Here is a 19,473-nt window from a genome sequence, read left to right as displayed (position 1 = left end):
ATTATAATGTATATGTTACGAAAAAAGTAACGAAATAGGCCTGCTGTAAACTGCATTCACATTATAAGTACTTGAAAAATATGCTCAAGCAGAGAAAATATTTAGCTAGCAAACTAACTAAAGTAATCATCTTTATGAGTCGTTAGCGAGTTAATAAAATAGCCGTAAAATAGAATACGAATATTGGTAGCACATAAATTTTATAGCTTAAAAATTTTGCACAGAGGTTTCATTCATATGTTTGTTACAATATATTGCTAATTTTTTTTTATCAAGCTAATAATAATATTATCCATTCTTTATATATAATATTTTAACTCATAATAAAAATATTTGTTTTATAAAAAATGTGTAATGCGTGCGTGCACGTGAAAGCGTTAAAATAAATTTTATAAAAAAAATATTAATTGACGATTAATTATCAGTGATCATGAATGAGTGCAGATAATATTTGATTGATCGTGCAAAAATGAATATTACATGTTATCTCATTAAAGTCAAGTTTGAATCGATATCGAAGTTCCTTTTATGTCGACGAAACAATTAAACAGTGTGTAATTATGGTCTTCTTGTGACTAGCAACATGAGAATTTTTACAAAGCGTGTCTATTCATTATCTTCCACGAGAATGAAGATATATAACTTTTTTCTCTCGGCATTCTTTTTTCCCCATTATTAAATATTCGATCAAACTTGCAAGAGAATGTTCTTAAGTATCACACTTTCTACATAATTTTTTCATATATGTTCGATCGAAAATCTTCTTAACAATTTCACGAAAAGGTAGATTTTTGTTATTGTTCTCCGATAAATTTTCGTGAAATATTTTTTCACATAAGTTGTTCCTTGTTAAATAAGGCAGTAAAAGAAAATCTATAATATGCCAATTGAATGTCAGATTTGCTATGCGTTTTGTATTGTCTTTTCCTGGTGTCTTGACTAGCGTTTAAAGTTTTGGCTTCTGGTACATATACGTGTGTGCGCACCTTTATCCATATAGTTGGTATAGAAACTTTTATCAGTACCTGTCAAACTGTCAGAGACGAGTCCCTGTGCAGTTCCGGTCTATTAAAATGTCGCATTTTGCATACGTCTATTGAACGCGTTAAGTTAAAATTAACATTCTCAGTAGCGAAAGTAAAATCAGATTTTACTGCAACCATTTATTAATTTGTATATATTTAAAAAATAAATATATACATATATGTACATATAGATATATATTTTGTGTGTGTATGTGTGTATCAATACTCGAATATTATCAAATGTGATATTTTTATTAACAAACGAATAAATGTCCTCATTTACTGCCATTTTCAACAACATTAAAACTAATCTCTATTATGGATGTACATAAAAGCAACAATAAACGATGCGGACCAATTGATTCTTCGTTCTAACATAACGCAATGTACATCGCCTGTTTCTCTTGCATTCAATGTCAATATAAGCGTATCAATTTCTGAATAAGACCGATTCCTGAACAAAAATATGCATTTTTATTAATACTAAAAGCTGCTAATAAATATTTATATTTTAAAAAATACAAATTTATAAAATAAATCAAACTAATTAGATTTTGATGACAAGTATAATTTTTTAAATACTGTAATTTTAATTTAAAGCTTAATAAGAGAAAGATAAAGATATATCATATTAAAAATGTATGTGATAAAAAAATAATAAAAAATGTGTGTAATAGAGAGATGACAATCATGACATTTCGGTTAAAAGAATTGTCGTTAACTTGACGAATAAACGATGGCACTAAGATGATACAAAGATATAATCGATAATATAAGCAATATGATAGTAACGATAGACCAAAATTGCAAGATACATCCTCAGCATCATGCCCAGCGTTATGCTTTAATGATATTGTAGGCAATTGTAAGTTATCCAAATACTAATAGACACAGTGCGGCTTTACATGCAATTGCTAATATATGTATACAATTTGCAATCGACGTTGATTGCATTCCACATCAGAATAGATCCGAGATATAGACAATTTGTATAACCAGATTGATTTACACAGTATAAATTGATTCTCTGTGAAATTTCTCATTTTTATTTGACTGATTATACCGATAAAATCATTAATAAATATTTCGAAGTTTGCGCCAAAAGAATGTTCAAGTCTTTATATAACATTCTTTATAAATAAAAATTCTAGCTTTGAATTTAATAACATTCCAGATTTATCAATAAGAATGCGTATCAATTCTTCTTCTTGGCGGAATATATCTTTTCAAATAGATATTGAAAGAAATGATCAATGGTGCAAAGTATCAATAAAAAAAGCGGCCGATGGAGATTGAATGCACTCTCAAAATACGATGTGACTAATTTTCTTTAACTAGTCCAATTACAAATAAGGTTTCTTGGCACGCGCATAGTGCGACGCAGTAGCAGAACCGAACCACGGAATCTTGCGTACATATGCTCAAAAATCTAAGTATATTTATGTGCAAAATCCAAGAATAAAAAATTTTAAGCGTTTAATGTGACATAGTGTCATAAAATCAATAAGAAAAATAAAAAATCAACAAGTGTAATAGAATAGAATAGAATAGAATAAATAATAATCGAATTAGAAACATTAATAATCTAATTAGAATTGTTAATAATCGTCCAGTAATCGAGTGAATAATTGGAAAATAATGTATTATTTCTTTGCGCTCGTGAGATATAAAGTTTCTTATCCGAGTGAAAGCGATCACGACTAAGTCAGACAGAACGTCTGACCTTCATGTATGGTGTTACTACTTGTGATAGCTCGATATCATTACATGCCATCCCATAATATCACATTCGCTGCTTTTACAACTGCACTTTTACAGTGATGAAGTTTATGTTATATTGTGTATTTTGCGCTGATTGATGCATACAATTCATGATTTATTCATGCAATGTTAAATTTTTTAATAAAAATAAAGTCTGTAAAATCTAATTTTATAATTTAATAAAAATTTTATTAAAATATTTTATTAAAAAAATCAGTAGATAAATATTTATAATAAATATATAAGGATAATATTTATTATACACAACTTATATATAGATTTTTAAAAACTTTTCATAAATAAAATATACTTTTATACAACAAAACAAAATGTATATATACAATAAAATATAGTATTTTTATATTAAAACGGAAAAAGTTGTATTTACAATAATTTTACTGATTAATTTAGTAAGTATAATTTATTTCATGAATAATTTTATTGATTAATTTAGTAAGTATAATTTATTTTTTAATCTGTTTTGTATCAAGAGAATATTTTGCTCGTAATTTTTATTCGTAACAACGTGGCATCTATTTATATCAAATAAATCATAGTACAAGTGGAAAAAATTGCTATTACATTGTGTATGAGACGATCGCGACGAAATGTGGAAGGTTAGTGTGTTGGCTGCGTGCGTCGCGTCTGGCTGGCACGGAAAGACACTACTGTGTCATGGCCACGATGTGGTTTCTCTTGAACCAAGCTTTTGTTGGACACGCAGGCACGTATCTACTATTTTATGTAGATGATAGATACCCAGATAGCCAAATTTGCCAAGAACGTGTATCACAAGTGTGTGTTATATATTATATTGGCAGAACTTTGGCAGTAAGCATGGTTTGCCGTTTTAAGTATGTAATGTCGGTAGAAATTCAGCAGAAAACGAGCAGTCTTTGCGTCATCATATATGCTATACTATACAAAATACAGCAAAACTGAGCAGAAGTTCTTGACAATAAATCAGTAGAATTTAAACATTGCATGTTGGCACAATATGTCAAGAGAAATTAAATAAAAACTGAACACATAGCATGACGTCAGTGGCTACAGTGGCAAAATGTCGTCAGAAATCGAGCTTATCTTAAGTACGGCATAAAAACGCGGCAAAAATCGAGTATGCGCTGCAATCTCAAAAGATAACAAAGAAAATACAGCAGAAATACAGGGTGGTATGAAATAATGGCAGAAACACGATATCATAAGATACATATATCGAGTTATAGTTCCTTCGTTTACTATGACGTATCTATTGCGTAAGTTTCTGTCACGGGCAAGTATAAAGCTTGCAAGCGTAGTTAACAAGATTAAAAATATGTAGTATTCTATTTCTATCAGCTTAATTTCTGACACAATCCTAACAAAGGATTCAGAATATTAAACTAATTTTTAAAATTTAATTATTTTATTAATTATTTAACTATGTCAATAATTTATATTATATAAAATATAGTTGCGTCATGACAGCAGGCTATGCTCGATTTTTGCCATATTTCGTCAATAGTTAATTGTTATTGGCAAGTAGCTTGCAAAGCGTGGTTAACAAGATTAAAAATATGTAGTATTTATTTCTATCAGCTTAATTTCTGACACTTCTAACAAAGGATTCAGAATATTAAACTAATTTTAAAAATTTAATTATTTTATTAATTATTTAACTGCGTCAATAATTTATATTATATAGAATATAGTTGCGTCATGATAGCAGGCTATGCTCGATTTTTGCCATATTTCGTCAATAGTTATAACAAGTATGTTTTATTCTGGCTATATTTTTATGCTATCGCATTATGATGGCAAAACGTATTTTATTTCTAATACATTTTTATCATCAATAACTGATATAGCAGACCTCTCTTGATATTCGCCACATTTTTACAGATACGGCATGATGGCAGGCAGCACTTAATTTTCGTTACATTTTTAGCACACTGTGCTAACAGCTTATGCTGGTAAAATGTATTTGATATAGATATAATGGATAGGATATACAGTAGATAGGAATATGCTGTAAAGTCGTGATTGAATTTGCCATACTGGCGGCATGCTGGAATTTTGCTCTTTAAGTAAATACGAAGACGATGACACATATACATTATTTTTTAACATTTTTTCTTTTCCTTTTTCTTCTATCAAAAGCAATATTTTTTTAAAAACAACTTACGTTATCGAAGGGATAATTTTCTGTTAAAGCTAAATTGTAAGTAAGTTGAAGTTAAATTATAGAATATTATAAAAAATAAAAAAAAGATGTCAAATAGATATGCATTAAGCGAATTTTTTAAATCGGTGACATGAGTAATTTATAAAATATTGACATGTATAAAAAAGTTATCTTAACATACCAGAGTTTTATGAATGAAAAGATATATATATTGGCGGTGCGCTAAATTTAACTTCATGCGCGATAAGCAATAATCCGATATCAGATCATTATCCTCTTATATTAACTCAGCAATTATTGTTAAAAATATCCCAAGTACACATATATTGTTACAATATATGACCATATATATTCACAGAAAGTGTTTTTACTTTGATATTTTAAGCATTTTGGGAAATATTGGGATTTTCATTCAATTTCTTTTTTTTTTTTTGTAATTCGCCAATCTATTAGCATTCGTAATATATGTATATAGCTGATGCTAAATTAAAATTATATGATAAATGCAAAGCTCAAACAAAACTATTTGAGATTGAGTTTTATAAACGATAATTTATAAATAATCTTAATTGTGTGGTTTTGAACATAACATAATCTCGCGCCTTCGAAACCTATGCTACTTCGATTAGAAGCTTATGTAGAGATACAAGAGGTACAATGTGAAAACGATATGGAAGGTAGCAATCACACACAGTGCTATTGAAACTTATTATGTAACCATAACTTTACTTTTACTGCAGCCTTCACCCTAGGTGATAAGAAACTTATGTCATTATGAAACCTGAATATGCCAATATTATATATGTATATATGTTTTGCGAATTAAAAAAATTTTTTTAATAAGAAAATAATAATCTATACTACTATATATTTTACTCTATATAGTTTATATATCTTAGTAAAGTGGAAGAGGATTTATAAATATTTTTGTATTTTTCATTTATTTCAAATAATCGAAATAACCGGAAATATCAATAATCCAATTTATAGATGATAAACTTGAGAGAGATTCTTTATATATATATATTAAATATAAGATATAAAATTTTTCAAAATTTTCTACGTTAAATTACTCTCATGAATTAATCCATAACTAATCTGAATAAGTGAGATGTTTTATTCGTCGATTGACTATACTGAAGACGAAAGTCGGTAAAGGTTGCAGTAAAGGTCATGATTACGGGGTTAGAAAGAGAAGTACAAGTAGGCGGTTTAACGATCGATTTTACTTGTCAATGTAAAAAATAAATGAAATTCTTTTTCTGTCTCTTTTGCTTCATGTCGGTAAATGATATCTCTATTAAAAATGCATAAATTTTACTAACTGTAACTCAGCGTGTAATAATTTGATTTCTTAGAAAATGATAGTTGTTTAATTATAATTAGCTTTTGATTTTTACAAATCTATCAACTATAAATAGATATTATATGTGTGTGTGTGTATACATATATATATATATAAGCATCAATCTAAGCATTCAATCTAATGATATATATTATATATTTATATCTTAAAATAATTGTTTATTAAATAAAATATTGCAATTTTAATATAAATTGCATGTGTAAATTGCACATGACAGATTCAACAATAAAATACATTGCACATAATTATCAATAGATAGTTATTTGCGTGAATTTTAAATCAGACAGAAATGCTGGGAAAGAACACACACGAGAAGCGGCAAACTCGTCTATTTCCGCGCGGACACTAAAGTAACCCATGTGCATCCGTTCTCACGTAATTTTTTTTTCTCATCCTCGGTATGAGGTCGATCTCGGTCAGGGATCGAACCGATTAATAAAATTGTGATTTATGAAAACCGTGATGTCGCAATTCAGAAATTGTGTATATTTGGTACATACCATAATTATGATAAATGACGTATTTTTTATCATATCTCTCTGCGAAAGAAAAATTGATTTCAAAATATTTCACAAACTTTTCCGATATTCTATCACATCTTTCTCATTTCTTGATACATTTGTTTTATTAAAATATATCACAGTTTTGTCTAAAAAATACTATGTGCATAGCTATGCATAATTGTCAAAGTTTCTTTCTGAAATTCTCTCACATTTTATCATCGTGAATTACCGCCATCATTTAATATATGTCAAGGTTAGTATAAGTATCGTTTCCTTTTCTTATCTTATCGATATAAATAATCGCGCGCGAGTATATTCATTATTTCTCCAAGAAAATGGGCGTGCGATGGAAAATATAAAGATCGATAAGAACACGCATACGTTATCGATGGCATTATGAAACAGAGTAGCCAGAGTGGCCAGGGTCGTGTTAACGGACCTGCGTGTTTCGAGAACCATGTCATGAGACTATCGTGCTAATTTCAACGTAATTTCAATGTAATTCAACTCTTCTGATTAATTCTTCTTTGGAATAAATAGTATTTCAGAAGAGAAAATTTTCGCATAATATTTATGTCATATAATACAGGATATCTCATATTCTACTTGATGTTAATTTAAAGATTAAGTGTTTAACTGTTCTATTAATATTTTTACAAAAATAAATGTTAAAATTTTTGATAAAAATTCTTTCAAAATATTAATGAACAAATATTTTTCTAATTTTAATTTCATATAACAAAGCGGTAGAAAATTTTATTTAACAATAAGATATATAAACACGCGTTTCTTTTTGCCCTAAATACAATTATGACATATACAAATATTCCGCTGCGCCATGAATTTTTTGTTATTTTCTCTGCAGTTCACCTGCGCGGCAAATAGTCGCTATATCTCCATATTCATCATCAATATTTCATGGTTCCTTGCAAATATTATATTTTTTAAATTTTCTTCGGGATATTTACATTACGAATATTTCTGAGCTATAGTTAATTAAGTTAATTTTTTGCACTCCATGTGCAGCTATTTATCTTTATAGAAAATGCTCGAAAAGAATATCTTCTCGAAATAGATTGTTTGATTGTAAACGTGTAATTGTGTTATAAAATTTCTTAATCTTTTAAAAGAACATTATCAGATGGCATTTATCCGATTCGTTGACAGCCTTGTTGTATTCGCTGACAAAGTATTTCAACATTGGCAGTGAGTGTTAAATAAATAAGTGGTTCCAGAAATAAAAATCCAATATTCCAGATTTAAGTCTGAAGAACGAGCAGAGTCAGTTTGTTATTAAGAAATATTGAAATATAAAAATAGCAATAACTTGGAAACATGGATACACGGTTACATAAACTTTTTTTGTGTCTTCTGTTTACTATTGAAGTGAGTTCCACATGTTATAAAACATTCTCTGTGTCTAAAAATTAAATTTATTTTTGGTTCCTTGCCCATATAATTTTGCATATTTGTTTTACATCTAAAATTAATAATAGAAATTGTTACACTCAGCTATCAACATAATTATATCCTAATTTATCGAAATTATCTATGTTTCATATAGTAATTATAACAATTTAAATAAGAGAGAAGAGAAAGAGAGAGAAATTTATCTTAGAGTTATAATAAATTTTATAAATATGCAGAGATTATAAGAATATATTATCAGAAATACAAAGAAAAACTTACAATTAGTAATAAAGTCTAGCGCATGTTGTTATATATAATATATAACAATATAAAAAAATTAATCTAATATTATTCTTAATATCTTTAAATCGTAAAAACCGTAAAACTATGTTATATATTATATATATTAGCTATATGTTATATATTAAAATATAGTATATGTATTCATAATTATAAATATATCATACAATAAAAAATTACTTTTTTAAAAAAGGTAAAAAATACCAAGTTTACGTATTCAAAAAGTTGTTGTATCAAAAATATTATTTTAATGTATATTTTAATATATATTTATTTTAATTTTATATTTTAATTATATTCTGACTAATCAACTAGAATACCCTTTTCCTTTTTCGGATTAAATTTAGAGATGCTTGGTCCTTTCTTTAAGAACATAATTTGAGAACCAAATATTTCGGATTAAATTTAGAGATGCTTGATCCTTTCTTTAAGAACATAATTTGAAAACCAAATATTTTTAGAAATTTAACATTTGGTTTGACTACAACTCGTATAGAATTTTGTTACCGTTTGTCTTTGAAGGACACCTATTTTGTAAAAATACTGTCGTAATGACGTCAGCTCATAAACCTTGGGTATTGACTTAATTAACATTTGCGCCACTTCGACAATTATTCGCGCGTTCCGTGACTTTATTTTGTTGCGGTGTATATTCGATCGATAATTACCTTCTAATGCCTTAATTTTCTAAGTAATTATTAAATTCTTTATTAATATATATTCTTTAACATTTTATCACTGCACAATTTAATTATCTTACGGCAAATTTCTTTTTCGATACATATAATTAATATTTTTTAAATTTTGTAAAAATATTACTGCTTGATTTAAAAACACGATTCTTTTATATATTGCGTTTTATCATTGATAAAAGTTGCAAAATATGCATTTTCATATAATTTGACATCTATTGGTCCGCAGATATCTGGGTGTACAAGTTCTAAAATATTTTTTGCTTTCTGTAAACGGTAATAGCATATGAATTTTAGTTTGATCATGTTTCACAACCTTTGATTTTTCGATGGTAAATTTATATATATATAATCCATATACCTGTTTCTTATCAAATAACTCTTTTAAATCATTACAATTTAAATGGCCATATTTTTCATATCATAATTTTAATTTTAAATTAATTCATAACTCTCTCTTTCTTTCTTTTTTTCTCTTTCTCTAACACTGAAAGCTAATTTGTTTAACTACATATATGTGATTTTTCCAATTACGGTAAAAACTAATAAATTATCTGGTCTAGTGATATACGCGTTATTATTCGAGTTATATTTCACATTTTTTTCGGTCTGCTGGAACTATAACAAGTTACTTTTTAATTCGGACACATATAATGTTTGTTAATATTACCAATTTTATTTTACCTTGCAGTTTAATATTAATTTATGACTATATTCTGTGAGATATAATATATTTTTTTTCCTGTAGCTGTACTTATATATTACTAACATTTATTAGATAAGATCTTAAACACATTTTGATTATTACATATGTATATGTAACGTCATATCGCTAAGTTCGTTCTTTTTTGTCGAACAAACTAACAATAAGACTGAGATCGATTAAAGTGTTCTTTATATTTTAGTTTGCTAAGTCTTATTTTTGCTTCATATTTTCTTTTCAATCGACCACAATTTGCTGAATGTCCATATTTACCACAGTTGAAATAGTTTCTGTTGAACTTTTTCTTATCTCGGTCGCGCTCAAGTCGAGCCTTTGTTTATATACATACACATATATGTCTGTGTGTGTGTGTATATATCAATATATATATATATATATATATATATATATATATCAAAATTGTTTATCCAATAAAATTTAATATATAATTATTTTTTTTATATGTATTTGTGTACATGTATTTAAATATAAAAAATTGTATCGCAAGAGATATATTCTTTGACAAAAAATTTTTTAAAGAATAATATGTAAAAATGATACAAGTACAATAAAAGTAATTAAAAGTAATAAACTTGTTGAACGATGATAATGTAATTTCCATAATTCTCTTATATTGTTCAATTATAAAAGCATAAAAGGGAAATTAAGGCATGTTTGAACGAGGACACGAGGCCAAGGTTTAGCATTATAATATCCTTCAGTTTTCTCTGTTATCCAATATTAATGTTTCTCACATTTTACCCTCAACTTGTCGCAATGCGAATTTTGCATGCATAGAACCTATATTGCGCGCGCTGCGATTTATAAGTTAGCTGGTCATAAACATGACTCTATAAAAAGGTTATTTTGAAACTCTATGTTTATATACATATATATATTTTTTTATCACAGAATGGTTGTATTATATTTTTTTATTTTTTAACTAATTATGAAGTTAATGTGTATCTATATAGCGATGAAATTTGGAAATTTAAATTAAACTATCTTTTACTTTTTAATTTTTATATTTAATACGTGGTAATTAAAAAAATATTAGTAATTATTCATGAACACACACATCTATATAATATATGTATATAATTGCTTTCCTAATAAAATTACAATTAGTGATATCCATGTTTCCGCTTGCCTTGCTAAGGCGAGGATTTGAAAAACATGATAATGTGTCTTGGTCGCGAAAAGAAGTTTCTTTATAATCGTTATCGTAAAAACAATGTATCATGATTGATGGTATTGTTCGTTTTTTTTTATAGATGACGACGTTGTCTCGTCCATGTTAAGATGATAATTAAATGCTGAAGGATCTTCCACTTACAAAAGTGGATTAAGAGGAGATGAGTGCTTGTGAAAGTTGAAGGGGAAAACCTACACAACGAATAACAACAGCCTGCCTCCATTGCGACCAGCCACATATCTCACGTTAAGGTATGTGAATATAATACGAGATCTATTCAAAAGTTTCTTGGACTGGAAACATTTTTGGTAGGTTTTCTTCGGAATCGCGTATAAGTCCATCTACAAATTTTTCTTGATGTCTTGAATCATATGACATTAATTTTCTTTCAAAATAACAGTTTAAAAAAAAGAAAAACGTTTACCAGAAGGCCAAGTCAATAGAGTCAGTATGAATAGAATGCCTGGAGAAATGTAATCTTCATTTTAATCAAAGAATCACGAATAAGCAGCGATGCATGATATATACTATATACATACGTATAAGCACCGATACTTTATCGTGATGGAAAAACTATAGAAGTTGTTTCCCCACAAGTCAGGTTTTTCTCCTGTCATTTTCTCTTATTGTTAGACTGTTTCCTCCTCAAGGGAACACTATACTTTTTTCGTTTCTCTAAATTGCAAGCCATTTCGAAAGGATTTCAGAAAGATCAAGATATCAAGGAAAATTTGTAGACAAGCTAGTTACGATTCTGAAAAAAGCTTAAGAACTGCTTCCAGCAGTGGACAACTACACTGGATTACGACAAGTAATCCCCTGGATATGTAGTGTAGAGAGGAAGAAGTACTTTGACAAAAGTTAACTAGATTGCAAGTAAATCTTAAAAAATTATAAAAATATAATTGTTTGAACAGACTTATATATGAGATAATAATTTAAAATAATATTAGACTATAAATAAAGTTATAAGTTGCAAAAATATTTTGTTTTATATATTTTATATGTAAAGCTATATTACTTTCCCATTTCCGATTCGTATAAATAGTAAAGGTAGACAGTTTTTATATAATTATTTATTATTTTGTAAAATATATATTTAGAAGCATTAACACATTTGATAAAGATTTTTTAACATGCGAGATAATAATTTTTAATTATTACTGTAAGTTTACTACTAGCAGTTTATGATGGCTTTAAAAATTTGTTTTTTCTTTAAAAAAAGATTAAAAAATACCGTTAGCAGTTTGTGATGGTTTTAAAAAGTTTTCTTTAAAAAAAAAGATTAAAAGAACTTTCTAAAAGATTAAAAGTCTTTTTAAAAAGTTTTCTAAATAAGAATATTATAAAAATATTTTTAAAAAGACTGCAGTTTTCTTGGTAATAGAGATATTAAAAGTTTTTATTAAATATGTTTAAAATTGATAGGTATTGCTAAGTAGTAAGACAAGTTGTGATAAATTATCGAACGATATTACTGGAATAAATATAGGTAAATGATTAATTGTGAAACTTTAAAATTAAAATACTTTATGTATTTTTGCGATTATTTCGCTTTAAAAAAACTCGCATAAATATTTAATCATTAATAATTATTAATAATCACTAATAATTTATGTATTTTCGCGATTATTTTTCTTTAACATCTCACAATTAGTCATTTGTCCTTATTTATTCTAGTTTATTGTTCGACAATATTTGTTTCTTCATATAATTATACCGCGTTATCCGCGTATAATCTTGTTTCTCACCTATTTTTTACCCCTCGTTTTTTTTCATTTCGCGTGATTCTGTGTATAATTTTGCTAATATAACTCGTGTTATGACGTGATTAAATATAGTACTGACAAAATTTTTCTCTTACAATTAGTCTCGTAGACTTTCTCACGAATGACCATTGCTCGAGAACAGTCAAATTTCTTGACTGTTGATGAAGTACGCCGAGTTGGCAAACATTTGTTACAATCAAGTTTCCTCACTCCCAAATGAGGAACTAAAATAATAATAGTGACCTGTGAAATTGATCGAGCATATTTACAGAGTTTCTTTTTATCATCTCAACATTGATTTTTGCATTAATTAATATTAATTGCGCAATGTTATACAACATTACGAACAGTTATTAAAGAAACATGTATTTATAAAATATTTAAGACAGATGCTTCGACAGATGCTCTTAACAATCTTCAAATATTGTAACATCTTTCAGAGTTTTATGTTAGTCAAAATACTTTCGATTAAAGATTAATGTCGAAAAATTAAGTGTACTTTGTTAGCAATTTGACCTATGCGAAATAATATATAAAAGGTTCGTTATTAGAGAGTCTCGATTCTACGAGGTGCCACGATTATGCACGTAATGCAGATGATGATACGAGAGTGTGGGGATAAGATAAGATTTGTGAGATCGCAAAGCGTGAGGAGAGCGTGCTATGAAAATGAATCGCACGCGGACTTTCAGAATGGAATGGGTTGGTGCCACGTGACATATCTATAGCATCTGGTACCGCAACGTTCCGTATTGATCGGACGACATCAGCTGTACGCTGTGGTAGCATTTATACTAGCACGGACGTTTGTCTGACTGCCGTTGCTCACTACTACTGTTCGCGATGCTATCTTTTCCTCTCTCCTCTCTACAATAATGTTAATATGTTACTATTAAAACACTTTTTTGATTTTGGTGCAGTATCGGACAGAAATTTGTTCAATATATAAAAGGACCAAAATATTTTATCTATTTATGTAAATATTTTTTACATTTTTTTATTTTAAGATTGTTTAGCCAAAGTAGTTAATCTAAAATTTAAATATGAAAAAAATATATATGTATATGTGTGTGTATACGCAGGCTGTATATATCTAACTTGAGCATTTTAAATATTTCATTGGATCATACTTTTTGATGATATACGAAAAAAGTCAGTGAAAAATATTTTTTGGTTGGAAAAAACAAATATTATAATTAGCAAAAAATAATATATTCAATTCATATATCTGTAAAATTTTTGTATTACATTTGCGACTGCCAGATATCGCATTTCGGCAGTTTCCGTAAACCGAATAATTTTCAAAAAGTTTATGAAAAACTAATTAATTAAATAAAGCATTTTTTATAAAAGAATTCAATTTTCTTGATTCTTAGTTTCCACATATGTTTTGTGCATTTTTTACCGATCCTTGACATTGATAATACCAGGACTATATTCCACAAGATTATTACAGATGCGATAATAATGAGAAGCTATTTACTACTACCAAGTTTCTATATTGCGATCATTGAATGCTCGTGACAAAACAAGTCTGTCAAAAATGTCACCGTAGACGTGCAAATAGAGTTTGAGTGTAAGAAAGATATATCGGCAAACATTACCGTTTATTATCTTATCTTACACCATCACATCGTCAAACACAACCCGATGACCAACACGTAGTCCATAAAATTATATAGACTGTACAAAACATATCAGCAAATATTCTCTCCAATGTAATGAACAAGAAAAATATAAGGATTGAGGGGTTTTTTAAGCAATAGAAAACATTGTTCCATCATTCTTGCGATCGTACTATTAATGACCGTGCACGGATTCCCATCCCACATTACGTCATACCTCTGCGCCCGCGACAATTCTCCCTTTCGGAGAAGGGCCTTATATTATTATTTATAATTTACATTAATAGTTAATATATTTTTTAATATATATTTGATAACAAAATGCTATTTTTTTGTTCCAGATGACATAGAATGGGTTGGGTGGCGCTAGGGCGGTGTGCGGGTGGTGGCGGCCGCCTCTCGTCCATCCTTTCGCTGTCTCTTACCTCCCTCGCGAGTTCCCTCATCTTCACTTTCCTCTGTATCCTCACACTTGCCTTTACTCTCGTCACTCTTGCGCGTGCTGAAGACATGTACGTATTGCACACAAAATAATTGCTATATATGAATCGTCTCTTAGCTTCTCGATCGTCATGCTTCGCAATTTACTTTTATAATCTAAAAAGAAATCTAAGAAAGAAAAATAATATAATAATAATATAAAGAACGATGAAAATGACGAGAAGCTAAGTCCGATTGTATTGCCGTAGAACATTCACATTTAATTCTTTAAAGAGGAAAGAAGATAGTATATCATTAGCAATGATTGACGCATATTTAAATAAATTTTATGTTTCCTATTTTGTCAATGATTTTAAGTTATCAATGATACTATAAATAATAAATGAAATCTCATAAAAATAATCTTATTTCTACATACGCAACAAATTTAAAAAGGATATAATTTAGTACTTTTATAATTCTTTCGTCGTTAAACCTGCTTTACTTTGATTTATTACAATTTTTATTCGTACTCTTTAATTGTGACTTAAAGCTATAATCTCGCAATAAATGCGCAACATACATAATTACTGTATTGCCACAATATGCAGAACAATTGACAAATATACTTCTTTCTTTCTTACTTTAGAGCGCTCTTATACATAAATGTCTATAATTGACTACTTGACAAATTCGTTCTGTTATTCGTCGGAATCTTAATCGAAGAGAGCGAGAGAATTACGACGATTTTTCTGCATGCAGAACTGTATAATCTAGAGTTTTATGGAAGAATAGAATGATCAGTTTTTTATGTCATTGCGCGATCAATAACTGATAATGAAAGAAATCGAGTATCAGTATTACGAATGTTTCGATCGTATTATTGCATCGAATGTATTAGCATAAATAGACCAGTGGTGAGTTTACAAGTTCTCTGGTAGTATCTTACAGTGTAACACAGTGAAATTAGATGCCGTTTAGTGCTTTAGACAGTTGCGTCTGTTTTTAGTAAATCGGTAGATGATTATATTATGTATATATATACATATACATTTCAAACGAATGCGATATATGTTTCATATTTAGAACGTTAAATGAAACTTTAATAAAATCAACCTCGGCCATTTCGAAGATTGATGCTTTTATGAAAGTTGTCGCTCCTTTTCATTAAAATTCAAAGAGTTAACTTTGTTATTTTTATCGAATTATACTGCAATATCTTTTGTTATTCGTCAAACGAAACAATCTTCGAAGTATCGAGATAGGGAAAGGCTACCTGCTGGAAGTTCACGCGAAACCTCACTCTACGAACCATGAGCTCGTCATGTTTCTTCTGGATGCACCTACAGTGCGTTGTGTTACAGCTTCGAAGAGGGCAAGTCGGACAAGGAGATTCTGGACAACTTGTTGCTGTCGACGCGTTATGACAGGCGGCTCCTGCCCCCGGTCCAAGGTACACTGAGGCCCCCATCCTACTGCCCATCAAGGCGACAACCTACCCTGTATCCAATGACCCTCGACCATCCAGAGCACCTCGAACATCATCGGCACCGCTACCACCACATAGCACCACACAACCACAGCTCACTGCTCACCCTTCATCGTAAGGGTATTCTCTGTAAATTAATTTGCTCTCGGAAAGATGAAGAATAATATAACACAAACAGATATATACGAGGGTAAGTCAAAAAGTAAAGGGACAAATAAAGAAAAACACATTTATTTTAACCTATGTGGAAAATTTACATATCATTTTTCGACATAATCCCCACCAACATCGATACATTTGATCCACTACTTAATAAGCTTCTGTATTTCATCCTGGAAGAAAGATTTGGATTGGATGCGTAGCCAGTTATGTACCACTGCAATGACCTTCTCATCCGAAGAAAAATTTTTTCCTCGTAGTGCTTCTTTTAATAAACCGAAAAAATGAAAAGAAAAAAAAAAAAAAGAAAAGAAATACTACGAGAAAAAAAATTTTCTTTGGATGAGAAGGTCATTGCAGTGGTGCATAACTGGCTACGCATCCAACCCAAATCTTTCTTCCAGGATGAAATACAGAAGCTTATTAAGTAATGGGTCAAATGTATCGATGTTGGTGGGGATTATGTCGAAAAATGATATGTAAATTTTCCACATAGGTTAAAATAAATGTGTTTTTCTTTATTTGTCCCTTTACTTTTTGATTTACCCTCGTATATAGGAGAAAAAAAATAAGACATGCGTGATCGAGAAAGCGAGGCGCGATTCAAACGAGAAATGTGTTCGAGCAACTCAACGAATTTTCCTTCTCTTTCATTTTGATTTTGCGTGTTCAGTTTGCGGGAAAAGTATTTGCAACTTTCAAAACTATAGAATGTTTCATTCATCAATTTTAAATTGATTCGCTCTTAAAAAAATTTGATTCAATATCAGCTTTTTCTATTGATTTCTCTAGTTGAGAGATAAAAGTGTTTTATAATAGCAAATTGTCTATGACATATTTTTTATTTTGTAGCTTTTTCTAATATCTCGTAAAAAAAGTAAGAAAATGTTAGATACAGGATTCTTCAATTTCTGGATATTGCAGGAATTTAAAAAAGTAAAGTCTAAAGTTCTGGTATTAAATATCTAGCTAACGAGAAATGAGCTATTAAGAGCCAGGCGCGATTAGTGAAGTGCAAATTCTTTTCTTCTAATAAATATCCATTGATTAATTCTATAAGTGTACATTTCGGTCCCTGGATTGGGCCATCATCAGCATGAGAATCAAATTAAAGAGTTCATACCACCCTCAATGATTCCAGTTCTCCCTCCGATTCTAGTTGAAAAATATCTGTTCGCTGTTACTCGGAAGCATTACATAATGTCCGCACATTTGTTAGTTCGTTACCCGAACACACATGCTGATAATCCAATCCAGGGACCGAAACGTACATTTATAGAATTAATTAATATGTATATTCATATGTATATTCATATGTATATTCATATGTATATTCATATGTATATTCATATGTATATTCATTAGAGGAAACAAAATTATACTTTGCTAACCGCGCCTGGCTTTTAATAACTCATTTCTTGTTAGTTAGATATTGTAGGAATTATTACATAAATTTTTTTTGTAACTTGAAGTTTTTCTGCTTTCTATCTGTCATAACCTTAATAATTTAAATTTTTAGACAATATAAATTTAAAGAATTTTATCATTGCATGGGGGGTGTATCAATTTGACTAATCCATCAGAAAAATAATGCCATCCTTCAATATGCATCATGATTCATATTCATATAAATGAATAGGTTCGCGGTTTGATTGGAAAACGCTAAAGATGATAATCTCTTTCTCTCTCTCTCTTTCTCTCTCTCTCTCTCTCTCTCTCTCTCTCTCTCTCTCTCTCTCTCTCTCTCTCTCTCTCTCTCTCTCTCTCTCTCTCTCTCATTCTCTTCCTTTTTCTTCCTTTCTTTTTTCCTTTCTTTTCCTCCTCCCTCCCTCTCTCCCTTTCCTCCTAGAGCTGGAATGTCCAAGTTTTTAATTGCGTTTATGTGTGCAATAATAGTTACCAGCAGCTAATTATTAACATCTGCTAAAGAGCGACACGTGTATCTAGCGCCGTTATACATTGCAATATGCAAAGCAAGATTCCAGTAATCTATCTATCATTAATTAGCTTCTAATTTCGGCACTTAAGCAAGTTTACGGAATAGATTATTTACCGTCACAAACGAAGTAATTTTACTCACCAACAAAACAACATACATGTAATTTATGTTTAAACGCGTTGATGAAATTTTCTATTTCAATAATTTGCTCAAGTTTTTTGCTTTGCTTTACTTCTTCTGAGAAATAAAATTTTAATTTATCAACATTACACATGCATTTAACGACTACAAGAATACGAAGAATTCTGTAGTTTTATATTAATTGTGCGTCATATGAATAGTATCAATACATCAAGATTTAATGCGGAAAGATAAGTCGAGCTACAAATGCTGCATGAATCGAATTGTCGCTTGAGGATATATCCAAGAAGCAAAGTGCACTCCAACTACGAAGATTGCATTATTCAGACTTCATCAGTGGAACGGCTTCATATACATCGCATGACACAGATTATTGATTCTTTCATGGAGTGCCCTCGATTTGCAAAAAGCTCTCTTTGCGTCATGTATCTGTATATATAATTTATTAACAATAAAAATTCCGTATATTATGGATACATAGAGAATGATTTAAGAATAACACGAGACCGATAATTTTTTAAAAAATTCATAAAAAATTAGACTTGAAAAAGGATGGGACGTGGGCAAGGGTTGTTTGGTGTCATAGAAACACATACACTGGAAAACTTACACAACTCTCATTACTCTTTTAAGAACACTGTTTCCCATAACAGTATCGCATGATCGTACCTAATACCTATCAAACGCATCACAATAACATATTAATTAAGAGCATACATGATGGAAGAAATGGACTAAAGATATATGTAGCTTGAAATTCTATAAGCTATACTTCTCCTCTACACTGAATTATCAAAAACGTAAGCTATATA

General features: G+C 29.4%; 1 protein-coding gene across 14 annotated transcripts in view; it reads left to right on the top strand.

Moving 5' to 3' along the window:
• Phcl-1 (pH-sensitive chloride channel 1) overlaps positions 1-19,473 on the top strand; it is a 58,531-nt gene that overhangs the window by 7,037 nt on the left and 32,021 nt on the right. For 6 of the 14 annotated variants that reach the window (XM_083031896.1, XM_083031921.1, XM_083031912.1 and 3 more), the window contains exons 2-4: positions 11,199-11,370; positions 14,855-15,025; positions 16,298-16,386. In XM_083031896.1, coding sequence (XP_082888022.1) covers positions 14,865-15,025; positions 16,298-16,386 — 250 coding nt within the window. In that variant the 5' untranslated portion in view covers positions 11,199-11,370; positions 14,855-14,864. Of the gene's footprint in view, positions 1-3,333; positions 3,511-11,198; positions 11,371-14,854; positions 15,026-16,297; positions 16,537-17,037; positions 19,462-19,473 lie in introns of those variants that run through there. The other 8 variants (XM_083031850.1, XM_083031904.1, XM_083031887.1 and 5 more) reach the window with 4 other exon arrangements.

This window comes from Prenolepis imparis, unplaced genomic scaffold (genome assembly GCF_030444845.1).
Source record: "Prenolepis imparis isolate NDT839.2.m4 unplaced genomic scaffold, iyPreImpa1.0 SCAF_1, whole genome shotgun sequence".
Taxonomy (NCBI): Eukaryota; Metazoa; Arthropoda; class Insecta; order Hymenoptera; family Formicidae; genus Prenolepis; species Prenolepis imparis.
The sequence above is the reverse complement of the archived record's forward strand: the minus strand, read 5'-3'. Positions and strand labels throughout refer to the sequence as shown.